At 38.0% G+C, this 17,772-nt stretch overlaps 2 protein-coding genes across 2 annotated transcripts in view; both read left to right on the forward strand.

Moving 5' to 3' along the window:
• Positions 1 to 14,721, forward strand: part of UBE2J1 (ubiquitin-conjugating enzyme E2, J1) — a 22,020-nt gene extending 7,299 nt beyond the window's left edge. The window contains exons 5-7 of the mRNA XM_009333087.1: positions 1,972 to 2,101; positions 6,049 to 6,180; positions 13,520 to 14,721. Coding sequence (XP_009331362.1) covers positions 1,972 to 2,101; positions 6,049 to 6,180; positions 13,520 to 13,789 — 532 coding nt within the window. The 3' untranslated portion in view covers positions 13,790 to 14,721. The remainder of the gene's footprint in view (positions 1 to 1,971; positions 2,102 to 6,048; positions 6,181 to 13,519) is intronic.
• A 1,881-nt stretch (positions 14,722 to 16,602) lies between these two features.
• GABRR2 (gamma-aminobutyric acid (GABA) A receptor, rho 2) overlaps positions 16,603 to 17,772 on the forward strand; it is a 41,366-nt gene continuing 40,196 nt past the window's right edge. Inside the window, exon 1 of the mRNA XM_009333088.1 lies at positions 16,603 to 16,790. Coding sequence (XP_009331363.1) covers positions 16,603 to 16,790 — 188 coding nt within the window. The remainder of the gene's footprint in view (positions 16,791 to 17,772) is intronic.

Raw genomic sequence — 17,772 nt, forward strand, 5'->3', positions numbered from 1 at the left:
GTGCTGGAGCGTGTCCAGAGAAGGGCAACGAAGCTGGTGAGGGGTCTGGAGCACAAGTCTTATGAGGAGCAGCTGAGGGAACTGGGGTTGTTTAGCCTGGAGAAAAGGAGGCTGAGGGGAGACCTCATCGTGCTCTACAACTACCTGAAAGGATGTTGTAGCGAGGTGGGTGTCGGTCTCTTCTCCCAAGTAACTGGCGATCGGACGAGAGGAAATGGACTCAACGTGTGCCCATATTAGGAAAAAATTCTTCACCGAAAAGGTTGTCTAGCATTGGAACAGGCTACCCAGGGGAGTGGTTGAGTCACCATCCCTGGAATTATTTAAAAGATGTGTAGATGCGGCACTTAGGGACATGGTTTAGTGGGCATGGTGGTGCTGGGTTGATGGTTGGACTCAATCTTAGAGGTCTTTTCCAACCCTAATGATTCTACGATTCTAAGTTCAACAAAGAGAAAAGCAAAGTCCTGCCCCTGGGGAGGAGTAACGCCAGCCCACCAGCTGGAAAGGAGCTTGCAAGGGGAGGACCTGGGGGTCCTGGTGGACACCAAGCTGATCATGAGGCAGCAATGTGCCCTTGCAGCAAAGGCGGCTGCAATGGTATCCTGGGCTGCATTTGGAAGAGCATTGCCAGCAGGTCGAGGGCAGTGATCCTTCCTCTGTACTCAGCACTGGTGAGACATCTGGAGTTCTGGGTCCAGGCTGGGGTTGTGTCCAGGTCAGGGTACAAGAAAGATACGGACTTACTGGAGCGAATCCAGTGGAGTGCCATGAAGGTGTTTGAGAGGGCTGGAACATGTCTCATACAAGGAGAGGCTAAGAGAGCTGGGAGTGTTCAGCCTGGAGAAGAGAAGGCTCAGGGGATCTTATCCGTGTGTACAAATATCTGAAAGGAAGGTGTAAAGAAGGCAGAGCCAGGCTCTTCTCAGTGGCATCCAGTGACAGGACAAGAGGCAATGGGCACAAACTGAAACCCACAAGATTCAATGAATGCGAGAAAATGCTTTTCTAATGTGAAGGTGGTCAAAGCACTAGCACAGGTTGCCCAAAGAGGTGGTGGAGCCTCTATCCTTGGAGGTATTAAAAATGTGAATGGAATCAGACCTGAGCAACATGGTCTGCTTGACCCTGCTTTGAGCAAGAAGACTGGACTAAATGATCTCCAGAGGTCCCTCCCAACCTCAACTATTCTGTGATTATCCTTAAATGAAATCTTATACCTGTGAGGTTTTTACGGACTTTCTCCTTTCCCCATCTGGGAAGGAGAAGGTACTTGAAAGACCATATCCCTATCTTATAAGCAAAGTTACTGTATTCCAAATTGTAACTAGTACTTCATTTTACAGGCAAATGTGAGCTTATTCTGCCTGTACTCTGAGCCAATCGGAAGCTGCAACTTTCCTGTTAGCATGGCACTGAGTCAAAGCTAATAAACCCTGCTGAGAGGTAGGGTTTAGTGGGTTGGTCTTGATAGCGTACTATCAAGGCTGTGTGGTTTCTTGCTGGCTTGGAGAGCTGCCTGCAGTGTGCCCTATAGACAAATTATGTGTGCAAGAGAGGAAAGGTAATGCTTTTGCAGAAGCTGAAATTCCTGGATTTGAGGTGCAAGCTCCTGGGTCCAATTTAATATTTGTAATAATAGTTAGATCTTCATAATTTACAATTTTAATTTGCAGATATAAAGTAAGTTTTTAAATGGTAACAAATTATTAATAATGTATAGATAATAGCAATATATGTCAGTTGTTAATATTTTCCGAAATGACGAGAGAAAAATATGTATGTATAGTATAGATAATTCTCAACATATTTTTTCAAGATAGAAGTACTTCCCCCCGCCCTAAATCACACTAAGTTACTGGTCTTGACACCACTTGTCTTTCTTGGATTGTTTTGCAAATAGCTTGTTGAAGCAAGCACACAAGAACTTTATGAGAACATGCTATTCTGAGCTATGTCATTTGTGGCCAGGTCCCAAGACTTCTGTTGTGAAATGTGTGGCACATCTATGAAGACAGCCCTCTTACCACTAACATCTGGAAGCGTGTCAAGCCAGGCGGACAAGGAGGCTAAAGAACTTGCCAGACAAATTAGCTTCAAGGTGAAGTCACTGTTTAAACTTTTCTCTGTTGTATAGAACTTAAATTGCTGAGGAAAAACTTGTAAATTGCAGAAACATTAATCATTTAATAAACCGTCATTAATCACTATGTGGAAACCTGTTTTTTTACAACAGCCTGTAAGAGAAAAATAGGAGTGGATCTCTTGCAATGTGCTAATTAATAAATTGTGCATCTCAAGCACTGATTGATTAGTTTTAATTTCAGTGGTGAGCACTATGGTAAGAACTGCCTAACTATGTTGCTTTTACTTCCATGTTTTCAGTCACTAATAACTTGATTAAATTCCCCAGAATTAGTCTTATAAAAGTGTTAGGAAAGTTTGGGCAAAGCTAACCTAAATTTTTTTTTTCCTTTGTGATTTTTTTTTTTTTCCTCCCCCCCCTTTTGGCTTATGGAAGGAGTAAAACATATTCCTACTGAAAAATGGTTGCAAAGTCTTTTGAACTACTCTGCAGCTGAAGATACTGAAAGTTGAGCTCTGGTATGGAAGTTACTGTTACCCAAAAATGTGTTCTCTAGCTTGTGTTTCAGTGAAAGTAAGGTTTGTTTAGCCAAATACGTGCCTTAGAAAATTGCATGTCTTGCATGCACAGGGTCGTTTTTCAATGGGTTTTCCACTAAACTCTTAAATCAGCCGCTAAGGAAGACTGCTGTGCATGAGGGCAAGGAACTGCAGTGAAATATATTATGACAATGTGGCATTGGTGCAGAATACATCCTCACTAAGGTCAGGGATGCTAATACGTCCCCTTTTATCACCAATGTTCTCCTAATGCTGTCTTAAAGACTACTGTTTTTTTGTGTGCCATGAAAGTAAAGATTGCCTCCTACTGAGCATTACCGTCAGTTTTGCAGGACCTGCATATTCCTGTGCAATCTCACATCTAGACGTGTTGATATGGTTGGGTCTGTGTGTAATAACACTTACGATAAAAAACATCTCCTCATCTTCGTAAAATATTTTGAGATACAGGGACAGAGTTTTAAAGTTGAGGTACTCAGAGAAGCAATGGACTGCCTGCTCCTGGCTTTTTTACAATATATAAGGGTTAAAAAGTGTAGGATTAATTTTAACTTAAGAACTGCTAATCTTCATCACAGAAATTCTAGAAATGTCGGAGTATAATTTTTTTAGAAAGAACTCAACTTACATTTCATGCCTTTTTTAGTTTTAAAATGAAAGACTTAAGGACATCAGTCTCTAAAGAATATTGGTGCGTTCCATGTATCCACGTACTTAACTCCACCTCCTAAGAACAAGCATTCAGCAAGGGAAAAATGAACAAAAGCCTCAGGTTTCTACAGCCTTTTACAATCCATTGTGGGTTTTTTAAAAGGTAAATCAGTTCTGTCCTCTGGTTGCGCCTTCCCTGCCTTTCTCAAATCAAATTTTAGGGATTAGGTTTTTTATGCTTCCTGCTTCTCTGCTTTGCTTGACTTTATTATTGTTTGCTTGATTGACATTAGGCTGAGGCATACGATTGATGTGTTTGTAGTAAACTAATAGTATGAATTACTAGCAGGGAATACAAAAGTTCTTAATAATTTTGATAAATTCCATGACAATTTATGGGGTAAGATTTAACATCAGATTGCTGATTGAGTGTATAATTTGAGAGAGCCTCTCTACTAGCAAACATACCAGCAATCTCTGCTTCTCTTAAAGAAGAGATTTCCTAATTTTTTCTAGATGATCCTGGGATTATGAGAAATTATTTCATACCAGTCTTAAGCAAAATGGTAACTTTAAAAAAAAAAAAGCACCCATGTCTGGTGTTGAGAAAACAACATGAAATTCAGGAGAAAAAATAACAAACCACATTTCCTCATTACAGTTTTCCTGCTTCTGTGAGCCTCCACCTTTTTTCCTGTCTGTTTTGATAGAAAATGACATTTTTTTTCATCAGCTTTACATTGACTTGCAAATTGTTTTGTGTATTTTAGGTGCTATATACCATAAATCCCATTCCATTTAAAAGAAAAAAAGAAAAGATAGATGACTAATAGCATACGCATTACTGTAAAACAATATGGTTTATCTACATGTTGCCATCTCAAGGCACATTTTGCAGTAAAATTAATTCTTCACTCACGCTCATTATTACATTTAAAAATGTTGATCTTTCTTGATATCTGTGTTCTCTCCAGCTTTTCTGGAAGCAGAGGTAAGGGCTGGAGAAAAGAGAGACTAGGTGACAAAAAAAAGATATTTCAGTTTTGGGAACTTTAAAGTGCTTCATTTTTTTGAATATTAGTCTGACTTCAGTCTAGCATAATAGACTTAGTACTTTGATACACTACAAAATGTGCATTTGATTTATGTGCTTTATAGTATAAAATACAGATTAACAGTAAAGATGAAATGAGCTCTTCTTGGAAAAAGCAGAAGTATGAAAAGCAGTGGTCACAGGTTCCAGGGAAGGAACTTACAACTGGATATAGGAAAGGAAATTTCACCCTGCAGTTGTCAAATGCAGGAGCAGGCTGTGGAATGTCAAATGCAGCAGCTCTCCATACCCAGAGAGGCTGTGGAATCTCCAGCTTTGGAGATGCTCAAAACTTGACTGAACATGACTCTACTTTGAGGAGGGAGTTGGACCAGGTGACATCTAGAGGTCAATCCCAGTCTAAGTTATTCATAATCCTGTGTTGCTTTGCTGGTCCATATTTGAGTCATAACTTGTCCTATCTAATATTAGACTTCATAATAGTCAAGTGCAAAAGGAAAGCAGTGTTGTCAGATTATAAGTGTTTTTAAATCTTAAATTCATCTTCAGGTTGTTTCAGTGACATATTTTTTGGATTCTCCGAAATAATATACATCAAGAAACAGGGAATTTAATTTCCTCACACAAAATAGTATCATGAAAGACTATTACTATCTTGTGATCTTATGAGCTTGTTATCACCATAACTGGTTGGTTTCTAATATACTGTTTGTATTTCTTACTACTACTACTACCACTACTTATATCTGCATTTGAAGACAGGTATTAGATTTGGAATTGTCATCTTTATTACAGAATTGAGATCTAGATACATGGCTTGGGAGGTGACTTGCTTGCTGATAAAAATTGATCCGGCTGTGACTTTTTTTTAATATGTATAAATTGTAAAGTGTTTCAGTTCAGAACTATGATGGCCTTTTCCATTCCCAAGGGATTATTGCAGGCATATATACTGTTTTGACAAGAGGTTTGTTCATGATCTTCTACGTGTCACTACTGATCTCTTGTCTCAAATTTCCAAAAGCATGAAACCTAAATTCTGGGAGTTGATGCTTATTAGACATTTTATAAATGCGTACAAACGTGGTATTATAAGAATTGTATTTTTTCTTTTGCTCTGCTTGTGCTGAAAATTAAATACTGGAAACTGAGGTATGCATGCCTGACACGGTGTAGTGCCATGCATATACACCCACTCTGGCTGCGAGGCAACTTCAGTACTAGAACCAGTATAGCCACATTAAATGAGCACTTACCGGAGGCTAGTTAGCCCTGCTGAGAAACAGGCTGTATTAGTTCACTTGTAACAACAGTAGTCAGCATTCACTTAAGGACATGAGAAACAGAAGTTTTAAAAAATGGTGTTATTTCTGGCATAATGTTGTCCTGGATCTTTTAAAGAATTTTCTTTTTTGTTCTATACATCTGTGCGTTTTTTGAATGTTATACATGTTATGTGCAAACAAACTTAAAATTGTTTTTTAAACTGATGTTTGCACATCTATAGCTTATTTCTAAAGTATGAGAATTTATTGAACCTGTTGGTGTGTAATTGAAATGCAGTTGGCGTACTTGATTATTACATTTCAGTAAGTTTCATATTCTCCATACATTAAAATACACATTCCAAAATAAGCCAAATCTTTTTGGAGCAATTTTGATCTTGTCTTTGAAGCATACATATGTACTCCTTGTAGGCAGAAGTCCATTCATCCAGGAAGTCTGATGTTGGACCCTCAAACACGTCAGGATTGAACCACTCTGCTGCTTCACGTGAGCCCCAGCAGGATGGTGCAGCTAGAGCATTCCAGGATCCAACAAGTGCAACGGTATGGTTCATCTTTGAGCTTTATCAGTGCAAGTACAGGCATAGTCTGAACATGAAATTGGTACTGTTAAGCTGATTGGAGGCTTCATTAAGAGTATGTAGTTCATACGTTTCTTCTAGAACTTCTGCATACTTTTATGTAAAATCTACGTGTAAACTTTAGCAAATAGTATGCTGAATCACTTTTAGAAATAGTGATCTCTGCTTTCACTTCCTTCTCTTAAAAACAATAAATAACATTCTTTTAGCAATTCTTGTTCCCAGTAGTTCCTTTAATGTATGGGTTAATAGTTCATTAAAATATTACAGTGTCTAAAGTACTACAGTTTACCATCTGCATAATATATCACAGGTTTTTGCAATAGAATTCTTAGCCAGAGGCAAAAAATGTTTCAGTGGTAATTTGTAGCTTTTAAATATTAATTAAGGATATCTTCCTGGTTTTTATAACCTCTTAAGTACATCTTAATAAAATATTCTTACCGTTTGAAGTATGATACTGCTAGGTGTAGGGCTTACATAATGGTTTCGGAAGTGACCGAGGCCTGGTGGTGGGCCAAGGCAGCTGCTGTTATGACTGTAGCAAATGCAATCTAAATTCACTGATAAATTGCAGGCAAATCCCAGCTAAGCTGTCTTTCTTAGAGAGGATGGGGCTGCAGATCATTTAAAAAAAAAATGTAAAACACATCAAATAACGTCAGACCATCTGTTGCGTGTTTGCAACATATTTTCAAGCTGTGTAGAAATATAAATACGCTAATAGCATCCTTTTTTTCCCACAATAAGGCTTTTTCCAGATTGTTCAGGATTTAATAAACAATTCTATTTTTTTATTCTTATTACAGATCCTGGCTCATATAGTAGAACTAGCCAAAATACCGAGGCATTGCTAGCATTTTCTTGAGGAAAAAGAGACTGGTTTCTTTGATCAATTAATCCCATTTCTAAGCAATTCGTTTTAATCAATTATGCTGATTTAATAAGTAATGATAACTTCACTTTCAGCAGAACAGTCCCATGTGAAATGAGACCTTTAAACATATAAATGTATGTAAAAATATTTATATGTGATAAATTGTGAATGATGAAAAGTGGATTTATGTTTTAAGGGTTCAGACTGTCACACTCATGATTGTTAGTTTGAGTTTGAAGCAATACCTGTGTTTCTGAGCTGCCACATTTTGAGTGTTAGGAATTTTCTGGAGCCATTGGGGAGTGAAAACTTACAGCCACACAGTGGAAGAAAGAAATGCGTAACAGGAAAGACTATTTTAAAGAATTTGAGCTTGCTATTTTTGTGTTCTTATTCATGCGAAAGTTAATAGAAATCTTCTCAAAGTAGAGGGCCTGAGGCCTTGATCTGCTAATAGGCATGAAAGGGCATCCATACAAACCGCAGACCCTTTCTACTCGGTTGGGCTTCTCGCGTGTGTAAAATCAGTTTGTTGGGTTAGTTCTTCTTGTGTAAAGACTTAATTCTACCTTACTAAGTTGTAAGTGTTAGATGTGGGCAACATCAAGAATTTTTTTTTCCTTCTTGGATAAAATGTTTACCACTTAATCTACAAATGTGTGTGTAATCAAAAGCTATTGTAGAAAATTTGCTGTTGTGAACTTGAAATTTATGCCCTTTGAGAATAAAAAGGGCAGCCGTAGACGCAATGCTGAATCCTTGTATTAGCTTGCGTAATTCCTTCTGGTATAGTAGATTTAATATGCCTACCCTGAAGTCATGGGACCTTATGTCTTGCTACACAATACAGAGGAAAAAAATAGTAGTACTCCTGCAGGAAGAATGGAGTGTTACCTTTCTGCTGCTCTTGGAACAGTTGTAATCAGTCTTCATTAAAAACATGATGCTAAATAGGTGCTAAGGAAAGGGTCTACCTGTAGGTGAAGAGGAGGGAATCTGTAGGCTGTGTTGTACTATGGGAAAGCCAATCTACAGATTGCTTCATGGGCAAGTTTGTTCTTTCCAGCAACAATTGTCTATTCCATGATTTTTACCTTTAAGCTGCTTGAAAGGACAGAGATTTTTGCAATGAATTAATGGCAGGACAATTGTGAGTACAGTGATGCCCTTCCTGGGATAGGGTTAACTGAATGCCTGTGTGAAGAGCACACTGAGATGGGTCTCTGGCGTGGCATGGCTTTGAGTCCATTCCCCCTGTTCCATACGGGGCCTTATTCCTGAAGAGAGAATTTCTCATTCCATCAGAAGAAAAGATACTTTGATTTAACTTTCCCTTCTGTCAGCTTTCATTTAGAAAAAGGGATATAGCCTCACTCACTAAAGAAGCACCAAGACTTACAGTATTTCAATAAAGCATATTTTTTTAGATTTCAAAACTCAATTCGAAATAGTAGTTTGTGTTTTAGTAATGGCAATTGTTACATTAACAGCAATGCTATCATAGTGTGAACTGTTGTGTTATTCAGTACTTTACTCTTACAGATTTTAGCCTGTGAAGAGACTTACTGTGTGATGTAATTGTTGCATGGGTGTGTTTATACTGTTGGAGAGGTGCACTTCGTGTTCTTGACTTTTGGGCTCTCCCTACCTGACCTCATCTTCTAGGTCACTTCCCTCCTTCCCCACCTTCTCTTGTCATGTTGCCAGACCAACAGGCAGTATCTTGATGCCACACTTAAAATTACTACAGTGTCCTCTTTGGTCTGCTCTCTAACTGAGGACTAAATACCTTCCCAGTGGAATGTTGAATATGTATTTCCTGAGTTCCTGCTGTTTAGAAAGCTGACAGAGGGATAGAGGTTGTCTCTCAAGCACAGCACGTGGTGAGGATAAAGATGACTTTTTGCCGTGCTTTTCACCTAGTACTATGGACTTTTCATCAAGACCCTGCTCATTGGTTCCCATTCGTGGTACTTTTAGCAATGACTGAAGTGGGCAACACTAGTGCAAATGTTGCACGTTGGCTGTTAAAATTTTGTGCACCTACATTATTAGAGAATATTTAGAAGTATTTAAATGACTTATCTTCGAATGAAGAAAAAGGAGGGGAGGGGGGTGATTCTTATACCAGTGATAGTTGCCTCCCAGGAGAACTTGTCATAACAACATTATCAAGATTTGCAGGTGCAAGGCAATGAGTACAACAGCATGAGAACAATAAAAGGAACAATGCTGCCATGGAGGCTCTGGAAAATGCTTCCACAGCAGCTTGGGTAAAAGGATACAGAGCTGCAAAGAACAGGCTTTAAGCATTATTAAGGCTAAAACAATAGGCTACCTAAAGCATTATGCAGCATGGTACTTGTGAGGAGTCTGAAGCCAGTGCAGAAAAGACCGCTGACTAGACTACTTCTGACAATATATATAATATATATACACTTTTTTTTAATTTGTAGTAGCTGTTGATGGCTACTCAGGACAAAGTAATGGTACATTACTCCTGTTTGAGTATTCAAATTGCAAGCAAGGTACTGCTGGAAGTTGGCTTGATAAAAGTAATTGCCCTTAGCATTAAGAAAATGATTCTTCCACATCTGAGCAAAAGAACTTTTTAAAATTAATATATTGTAGATACTCAGGTTGGACTCAGGTCCAGATTAAGTCACCTTCTACGTCAGTGGTCACGTAAATGTTGGTACCCAAACTCTCACCACAGTCCATGGGACTAGTTAGTGGAGGCTAGAGACCACTGCAGCTTACTGAGAAGTAGAGGCTGGTAGGCTGCATCGCTCTGTCCGTCCCCCTGATTGCACCGACTAAATCCACGTGGACTATTGCGGGAGTCTGAACTCCTACCACACCTGTAGCAACCTACATTTAGTGTATTGATGTGGAATGATATCCCACCTTGGTGCTTATAGTTGATGAATAAAATTCATACTTGATAAGAATTATAAAGTGACAAGCTAAAAACTGTGGTTAGACTTCTTTTCTGATAACCTGGGAATATATTAAGCCTCAGTACACCTGTTATTAAACAATATACTATAATAGTGTCCTGCAGTAATACACCGGCCAGATGAAGCGTTGTAATGAGGAGTGATGAAATAAACCGTGTAGCTGAAGTCAACTAATCTTGAACTGATGAGGGAGGTTTCTGTGAGAAAATGAGGCTATGTTCCGATACATGAGACTTATAGAAGCCCCTAGTTTTAATCGTATGTTCTGAAGGATATATTGTTAAAAAGTGTTTCCTTTTATCACTATTAAGTGGTGTCTTAAGTTTTGTAATAACACAGCAACAATTCTACATGTCTTGGCAATCAGGAGTACTTGGCCTGACTTCGATTCATTAAAAAATAGACATATTTTCTATTAGCCTTTAAGCCATGCTGTGTCAAACTTCAGCTGTTCTTCAGTTGAAAGTTACATGGACAAGCAAGTATTTCACCTATCCTTTTATCTTCTTATTTCTGTATCTCTCTGAGATCATGAGTATAACTGAAGGAGGCTTCAGTAACCCAGAGGATTTATAAGGTTCTGAGTGCTCAGTTTGCTATATTTTTTTTTTTAAAAACATCCCTTCCAAGATGATTATTTAATACTTCCAGCATTCCGATAAAATTTTTTAAAATAACGGCCTGGAGACATAAGTGATGTAGTGAATGCTACTATTCTTCAGTAGACTGAACATAGTGTAGATTTCCTTACTTGCATTTTGTTACACGATAGAACTTTTGTTAATTCTAATATATGTACATTTTACTAAACTAGCCTTATTTATGAAACTCAGATGTCCTTGGAGCAAAGTTTTCTACCAGTCCTAACAGTTTCAGAAGCATCAGAAATAATATGACACATAAAGTGCATATTCAATGACTGCAAAGATCAGATGCTAAAGGTGGCTACAAGGTGGCTCTTATTTTTTATTTTTAGTCTATTAAGCCGTCACCCCCAACACTTCCAGTATGGTTTGGCAGAAAATGACTTAAAATTGGATGGAAATTGTCATGTGAGGTGTTGCGTTAGTCTAAAAATCTTGACATTTTTGCTTAAGGAGAATTTAAAAACTTGCTGTAAGTGAAGGCAAGATTATTGTGATTTTTTTTTTTTAATTTATAATACAGCCCATCTGCCATTTTTGGGATTCTTAACAAATAAGTCTTCAAACAAAAAAATCTTTATCTAGATGTATGTATTATTTAAGATATGCTAGCATCTGGTCCCAGATTTATATCAGATACGAAAGGAGTGATCGTTACCTAACTTGCTTCTGCATGTCTGCTAATACTTGGTCATTGATTACGTTAGGAATCCCAAGGCGGTGGATTAGCTCAGCTTTGGGTGAAGCAGTCAGTCTTCTGCTGCCCTGATGCATCTAAATAATTTCCTCCAAAATTTTTTTTTAAAGCCTTGCAATTGTCAGTGAGGTTTCTCTTGAATTACAGCTCCGTTCATGTCAGTATACGGCACCTTGTCTCGTTCAGAACAGGGTCTTTCTGTTTTATTTTTATATTAAAAATTTGCAGTGTTGGGAAGAAACCCAGGTGTCTGACAGCTGGTGCTAGTTACTTTAGTTAGTAAGTATGAAGGATCAGGAATATTTCTAGACTTTTTCTTCCCTTTTTTAAAAGCTACTTTAAGAAGAATAACTTTGCTGAATTTGCAGTTCTTGCTTCCTGAATTCACTTCTTTCCCTCCCCCCTTCTGAAAAATGGGAGCGTAGATGAATCTAGAAACTTCATTTTCAAAGGCTCAGTTTCCCTAAGTCTTTATTTTCCTTGGCATGAGGAACTTTCAAGTCGGTTCAGTATGAAGCAGAATGACTTCCTTCTGCAGTGTAGTGGAAATCATGGCAAGCTGCTCGTGGTGTTCTTGGCTGTCTCTGCTGATAAAATAAACCTTTTAAAAACATTTTTCTTTGAAGCTACCCAAGCTGCTTGCTTGCTGAGGCAAGAAACCTATGTAAACAGGCAAGTTCTCAAATGTGGTGAGTAATTACACCAGTACTTCCTTGGAGATAATAAACAGTGGGAAATACTAATGATGAGGAGGTAGGAAAGGAAGGTCTCTTCCCTGGGCTAACTAAATCACTAACTAGGTGGAAGTTTGGAGATTCTTCTCCCACATGCAGAATACGTAGCCAAAGAGTCACAGGACCAAGTACTACTTACTGTCTCGTGGATCATCAAACCTGATACACAGTTGAGGACGTTCCCTATCTGGCCACGTGGAAAGGATGTCTTTTGTGGATATAGTAGCTGGCCAAAACAGTGCTTAGGGTTATGGATGTTGTGTCCATTAAAAGGTTTTTGCTCAGAAGCAAATATAAAATGTCCAGAATTCTAGTTTTACCTGTTGTAATGATAATCAGTCTTTTAGAAGGCAGGGGGGAGGGACAGCTAACTCTGGAAAATAGCTGTGGGTTGCTTTAAGTGGGAATACTTGCAAACTGTTCTGAGAATTGAAAAGAAGACTTCAAGGAAAAAAAAAAAAACAAGAAACTTTTTGTCAGGGCTGCTTTTCTTTTAAACACTTTAAAATTGAACCTTGTCAAAATTTTTAGTTCCAACAACTGTGCTGTGTCACTATTTTTAATATTAAAATGTTGGAAGTTTGAGCCTTTTGGTATTGCAGGCAGGATTAGGCCAGTGGAATATCAGAACCCATAGTTTCAATCTTACAAACTGACTAATGATTTTCTTTAGAATAATACTCTCCTGAGTATTATTGAACATCAGTTGCCAACGTTTATTTTTTTTTTTTACTACATGTAATGGTAGACTGAGGTTTGACCAGTAGAGGGCAATAGGTATGTGCATGCGTAGGTACAATGCTCAATAATTTGTGCTGGAATCGCTTGGGTGTTTTGTGTTCAGGGCTTTTGGTTTGTTGTTTCCAGTGGTGGTGATGAGGGCAGATTTTTGGACCCCGCTGTCCACAGGAAGCAGTGCAGTACTGTTTCGTTAGAGTTCTCTGGACTTCTCTCCTTCCATTCTTGCCCTCCCCAACTTGTTTCCTCTTGAGTATAGGTGATGTTACAAATCCTCAGAGACTTAACTATCTGGAGGATTATTAAAGATTTCTTGAACTGCAAAGAGTTAAGCAAATCCTAGACAAAGATATTTGAAATGTCTTGATTTGGAACGAATCTAGGATTCAAATATTGTTTGACAGACTTTCTTCAGACTTTTCTTTTCTTGTCCTTAGAACTGCTAATTTTCAGCTTGAAATAGACTTCTTCTCAAGATAGTGTATGGACAAAAATGATGGATATAACTATCTCGTAACTACTAGTGACATGTATTATCAGGCTTTCAAGTAGTAACAATTATCTGAAGAGTACATTTTAGTCCTAATGATTTTATTCCTTGCTAATCTTATGCACTGTCGTGCCTCACAACTCTCCATGTTTCCTTTCCAGTCTGAAACTCAGAATAGCGGTGCAGCAGCCAGTCAAGAGCATACTCCGCCTGTGTCCACTAACACGTCTATGAGTCCTCGGCAGCGCCGTGCCCAGCAGCAGAGTCAGAGGCGGGCTCCGTCTTCAACTGACTTTAATCGGGTACAGCAGCCAAGAGTCAACATGAACAACACTGGATCAACTGTTCTGATTGTCCTTCTGACTTTTGCATTGGCAGCTCTCATATTTCGTAGAATATGTTTGGCTAATGAGTATATATTTGAGTTATAAGGTTGTTTCTGTTGTAACAGCGGTGACTTGAATGTTTCATTGAACATTCTGTATTGGGTATGACATGAGAACTGTTTACAAAGGTTACTTTTTGTATTTGCGCTTAAGTCCTTATGAATGTTAATGTACCTACAGATACATTACTTGTAAGAAAAGCAAAGTTGGACATTTAACTACCAAAAGTGTTAATTGAGTGCCCACTAGATACTTGGAGAAACACTGCAGTGGAATAGTAACGTTAAGGCATGTGGGAGGGGAGTCAATTTGAGTAATTTATCAACTAGAAAAAGACAATTTAAAAAAAGTGGTTGATTCACTTTTTTGTGGAACATAAATGCAATTCATCACCCCATCTAAGTTAGTATAAGATTTGACATTGGAGAAGGAATTCTAAAATGAAACGCTGCGATGTGTTTGTGTCCAGTGAACTCTTAATTTAGAGAGGATACAGTTTTGTAACCACTTCTGTTTACCATGACACATTTCTAGAGGGGGAGCACATACAAATTGGTTGTGATGCTGCTTTGTGCGTGTGAAAGGGAGAAGGGAGTAGGGGAGGAAAGAAGGGGCCAGAAAACTACTTGCATTATTTTGATTTTTATTTTTTGGAAGAAAGATTGGATAATCTTTTGCAAGATTTGAATGTCCTCTTCTAATACTCTCAATTGTATATCTTGTTTTTTTTAAATTTGAAGATTATATAAAACATGTCTATTCTTGCAATAGTTATAAATATGTAATATAATTATTTACCCAGAGCTATTGTCTTTTAATTATACCAGAAATATACATAATGTGTTGAACTGAGTGTTTCATATGTGGTTTTATTTACTAAAGAAAATTTAAACCTTATTAGACTTAAGCATGTTCATATATATGAGAGTTTAAGAGAAATATTTATTAAAACCTTGGTAATAATAAAGAGTTTCAAGCCAGTCTTCGCTTACATTTCAAGTATCACGTGGCCTTTTGGGTTTTTTTTGTTTCCTTTTTTAAAACCTAAAATCAATATCGGACCCAGAGGCTTTCTGCATTATGAGTTTATTAAAAAAATAAACAACTGGTAATGTTCACGAATGCTGTGCAATCACATACACAGGCAATAGACCTACAATTGCTAGGGTTTTGAGAGGTTTTGTCTGTGAATGTTTAAGTATTGCAGTGAAGGTAGAAGAAAGCAATCAGTGGCATAATTTTCCTCCTGTATTATTGATCAGATTTAAATGTGTTCTAGCATGTTTATTTCAAAGACAATGAAATTTAGGTAACTTTCATTTTGTTGCTGTTGGACATGATAGCACTGACTTAACTGAGATTCTTATCCTGTTTCTCAGCAAATTTATCAAGCTACCTACAGCTTTCCTAAATTTTGTTAAATATAGTACGTATTAGTGTTCTGAAACATTAAAGAAGTTATAACTTCTAAAATAAGGAAAGCCCGTTGTGTGTCTAAGGGGGATGTGGAAATTCAAACAAACAAAACAACAACAACACCCCCCACCCCCCCAAACAAACCCAAAATCTGAGTTCTTTTTTAGCACTTCTTGTGGATTGTTGATAACCTTGTTTGCAGGGACAATGGAACAAAGATCAAAAAATAGTTTTCTTAAGAAGTTCAGACAAATGAAGTTTTTTCAGCCAGTTCAGCAGTTACTTACACATTCTGCTGCAGAACAATTTGATGTTGATATATTAATTGATGTGTTTTTCTACCTAATTTGTACATTTATTTCATTAGAAATTAGGAAAAAAACCTCAAAACCCAAAAAACCTCTCTACAGATCCTGCGTTTCCTAGCTGGTGCGTTGCTTGAATACCTGTTCTATTCAAGTATCGCAAACCTGGGCTCACAGAAGAGTCCTGGAAGAGACGTCTGGCCCAAAAGACAGTTTCTCTGGGTTTTGACCCGCTTGCTCCTCTGGAAGCTTTGCTCTGAATGTGCTTTGCTTTTCCTAGAGACTCGCTGCTGGGCCGAGCAAACTTTTGCTCTCGTACCTGTACCACACACTGGGTATGAGTAAAGCAGGTAAGTCTTCTGCAAAGAGGCAGTCTGCATTGCCCTTTGAGTGGGCTATGAGAAAATAAGCTTCGAAGGGTTTCTGGAAACAGCCTCTTCCTTGTGATTAAACAAATAGCTGCTCTGTAGCTTTTTATTTCAAGCTTTTTTTTAAAATAAAAGTTAAAATGCCTGACTGTGCAAATACCTATTTGAAAAAATACATGCTAATGGTGACTTGATTTATGTAAAGAGTCTATTGCATGTATAGATACTTGGGGGGTTACTGTGTTTTAATTTTTCTTTAAAAGTTAACAGTAAATAAAATCATTTTCAGAGGAAATAGCTCATCTTTTATCTTCAACAGACTAAACTGGAAATCTCAACTGCTGTAAAACCATCAAAATATGTGCATTTTACAATGATATACATGTCTGAAACGTGGCACAGGCAGTTTCCAGTTGAAAAGATGCCATGCAAAGGAACAGAAAATCTGGAAAGCCTCATGAAAAGGGACAGCCTGTTTTTTTTACAGTCTGGCAGAAGGATAGCACTGTCCTGAGATTAGGGGACTGAGCAAAAAGCTGGCGTGCAGAATTGCAGGTTTTTTATATAATGGCTTTAGTAAGTATCCTTTAGGACCCAGTGGAAATGTTTGGTGAGGCAAACTTCATGAGTAATGGCCAATCATTAAGCGGCGACGAGGGAAAAGCTTTGAGAAGCCCCTGAAAGCCTGTCAAAAACATCACGTCGGGACAGCAGCGTTTCTACCACTGATTGCCGACCAACACGCGCCGCCGCAATTAGAGTTGATTCAATGTTTAAACCTGGGGGGACTTGTACTACAGGAGGTTACTGGAGTGCAGAGTGCCCGGCTCCGATTTCCAGCAAGATGCCTTGTTTCGCAAAAGTCCTTTTATTAATCTTTTGCTTAGTTCTTCTTGTGGAAAGCAGAAAGCACAGGAGGAGGAGGTGGACAAGCCAGCTGGAGGTGCAGAGGGCAAGGTACGGGTTTTTAAAACACGCAGGTTTCGCTTCCTGTAGTGTTATAAATGCATTACTACACGGGCATAAAAATCTGCCCTGTTGGTGGCTTTGTGTATATTGTATGTGCAAACAGTTTTATAGATAATGTTTTTTGAGTAGTGCCTGATACTACATTCAGTTTTAACTGTCAATGGACACGTTTAATGATAATTAACTCTTAATGAGGCAGGCTTTGCAGGTAGTTGTTTTTGCAGTAGTTTTGAAGTTGACCACTTCAGCTTGGTAAAAATACTCTTAGCCCTATATGTGAATTACAGAGAGAATTCAGAGAAGTTGCAATTAATAGAGATGTTCAAATCTGCATGTTGTTCCGGCACTGTTTCAAGAGCAGGTTATTTACCCTGCTTGCTGGAATGTCTGTGCTACTTAATTCACGTGAAATTGCATGTTACTTTCTAACAGTTTGAGCTGGGGATCTTGGTTAGCCTGTGTGGTGTTAATTAATAATAACATAAATCCCTGGAAGTTACCCAGGGATTGTAAAATTAAAAAAATATTTTGGAGAAATCCATGGGAACTTTACAAAAATACATATTTTTGTAAGTCAAGCAAAGACACGAGAAAGAGTTAAAGGTCTTAGTAAAGTTTATTAGATTTACTGTTGCTGAGATTTGACCGGAGGTTTACATTAGAAAAGATAATCTTCCAGACCTGTCAGACAGTCCAAAGTACGTTATCCTTTTTTGTAGTTATGTCATCCAGTGGCAATTATATCTTACAAGATTGTTCATTGTTCGAAGGGCTCAAAAATAAAATTGGGTTAATCCATCTTATTAAATGGCTTCACCATGGCTGTAAACCTTCATCTTTTCATTTATTTTGTTGGGTTTTTTGGTTTGACAGTCAATGCTTTTCTTTTATAGGGAGTTTTGTTACTTGACCATTTTACAAAGAAATGTGATATAATTGAGAGCAAAGAATACCTAATACGCTCTCAGAT

This window comes from Pygoscelis adeliae, unplaced genomic scaffold (assembly GCF_000699105.1).
Source record: "Pygoscelis adeliae isolate BGI_AS28 unplaced genomic scaffold, ASM69910v1 Scaffold57, whole genome shotgun sequence".
NCBI lineage: Eukaryota > Metazoa > Chordata > Aves > Sphenisciformes > Spheniscidae > Pygoscelis > Pygoscelis adeliae.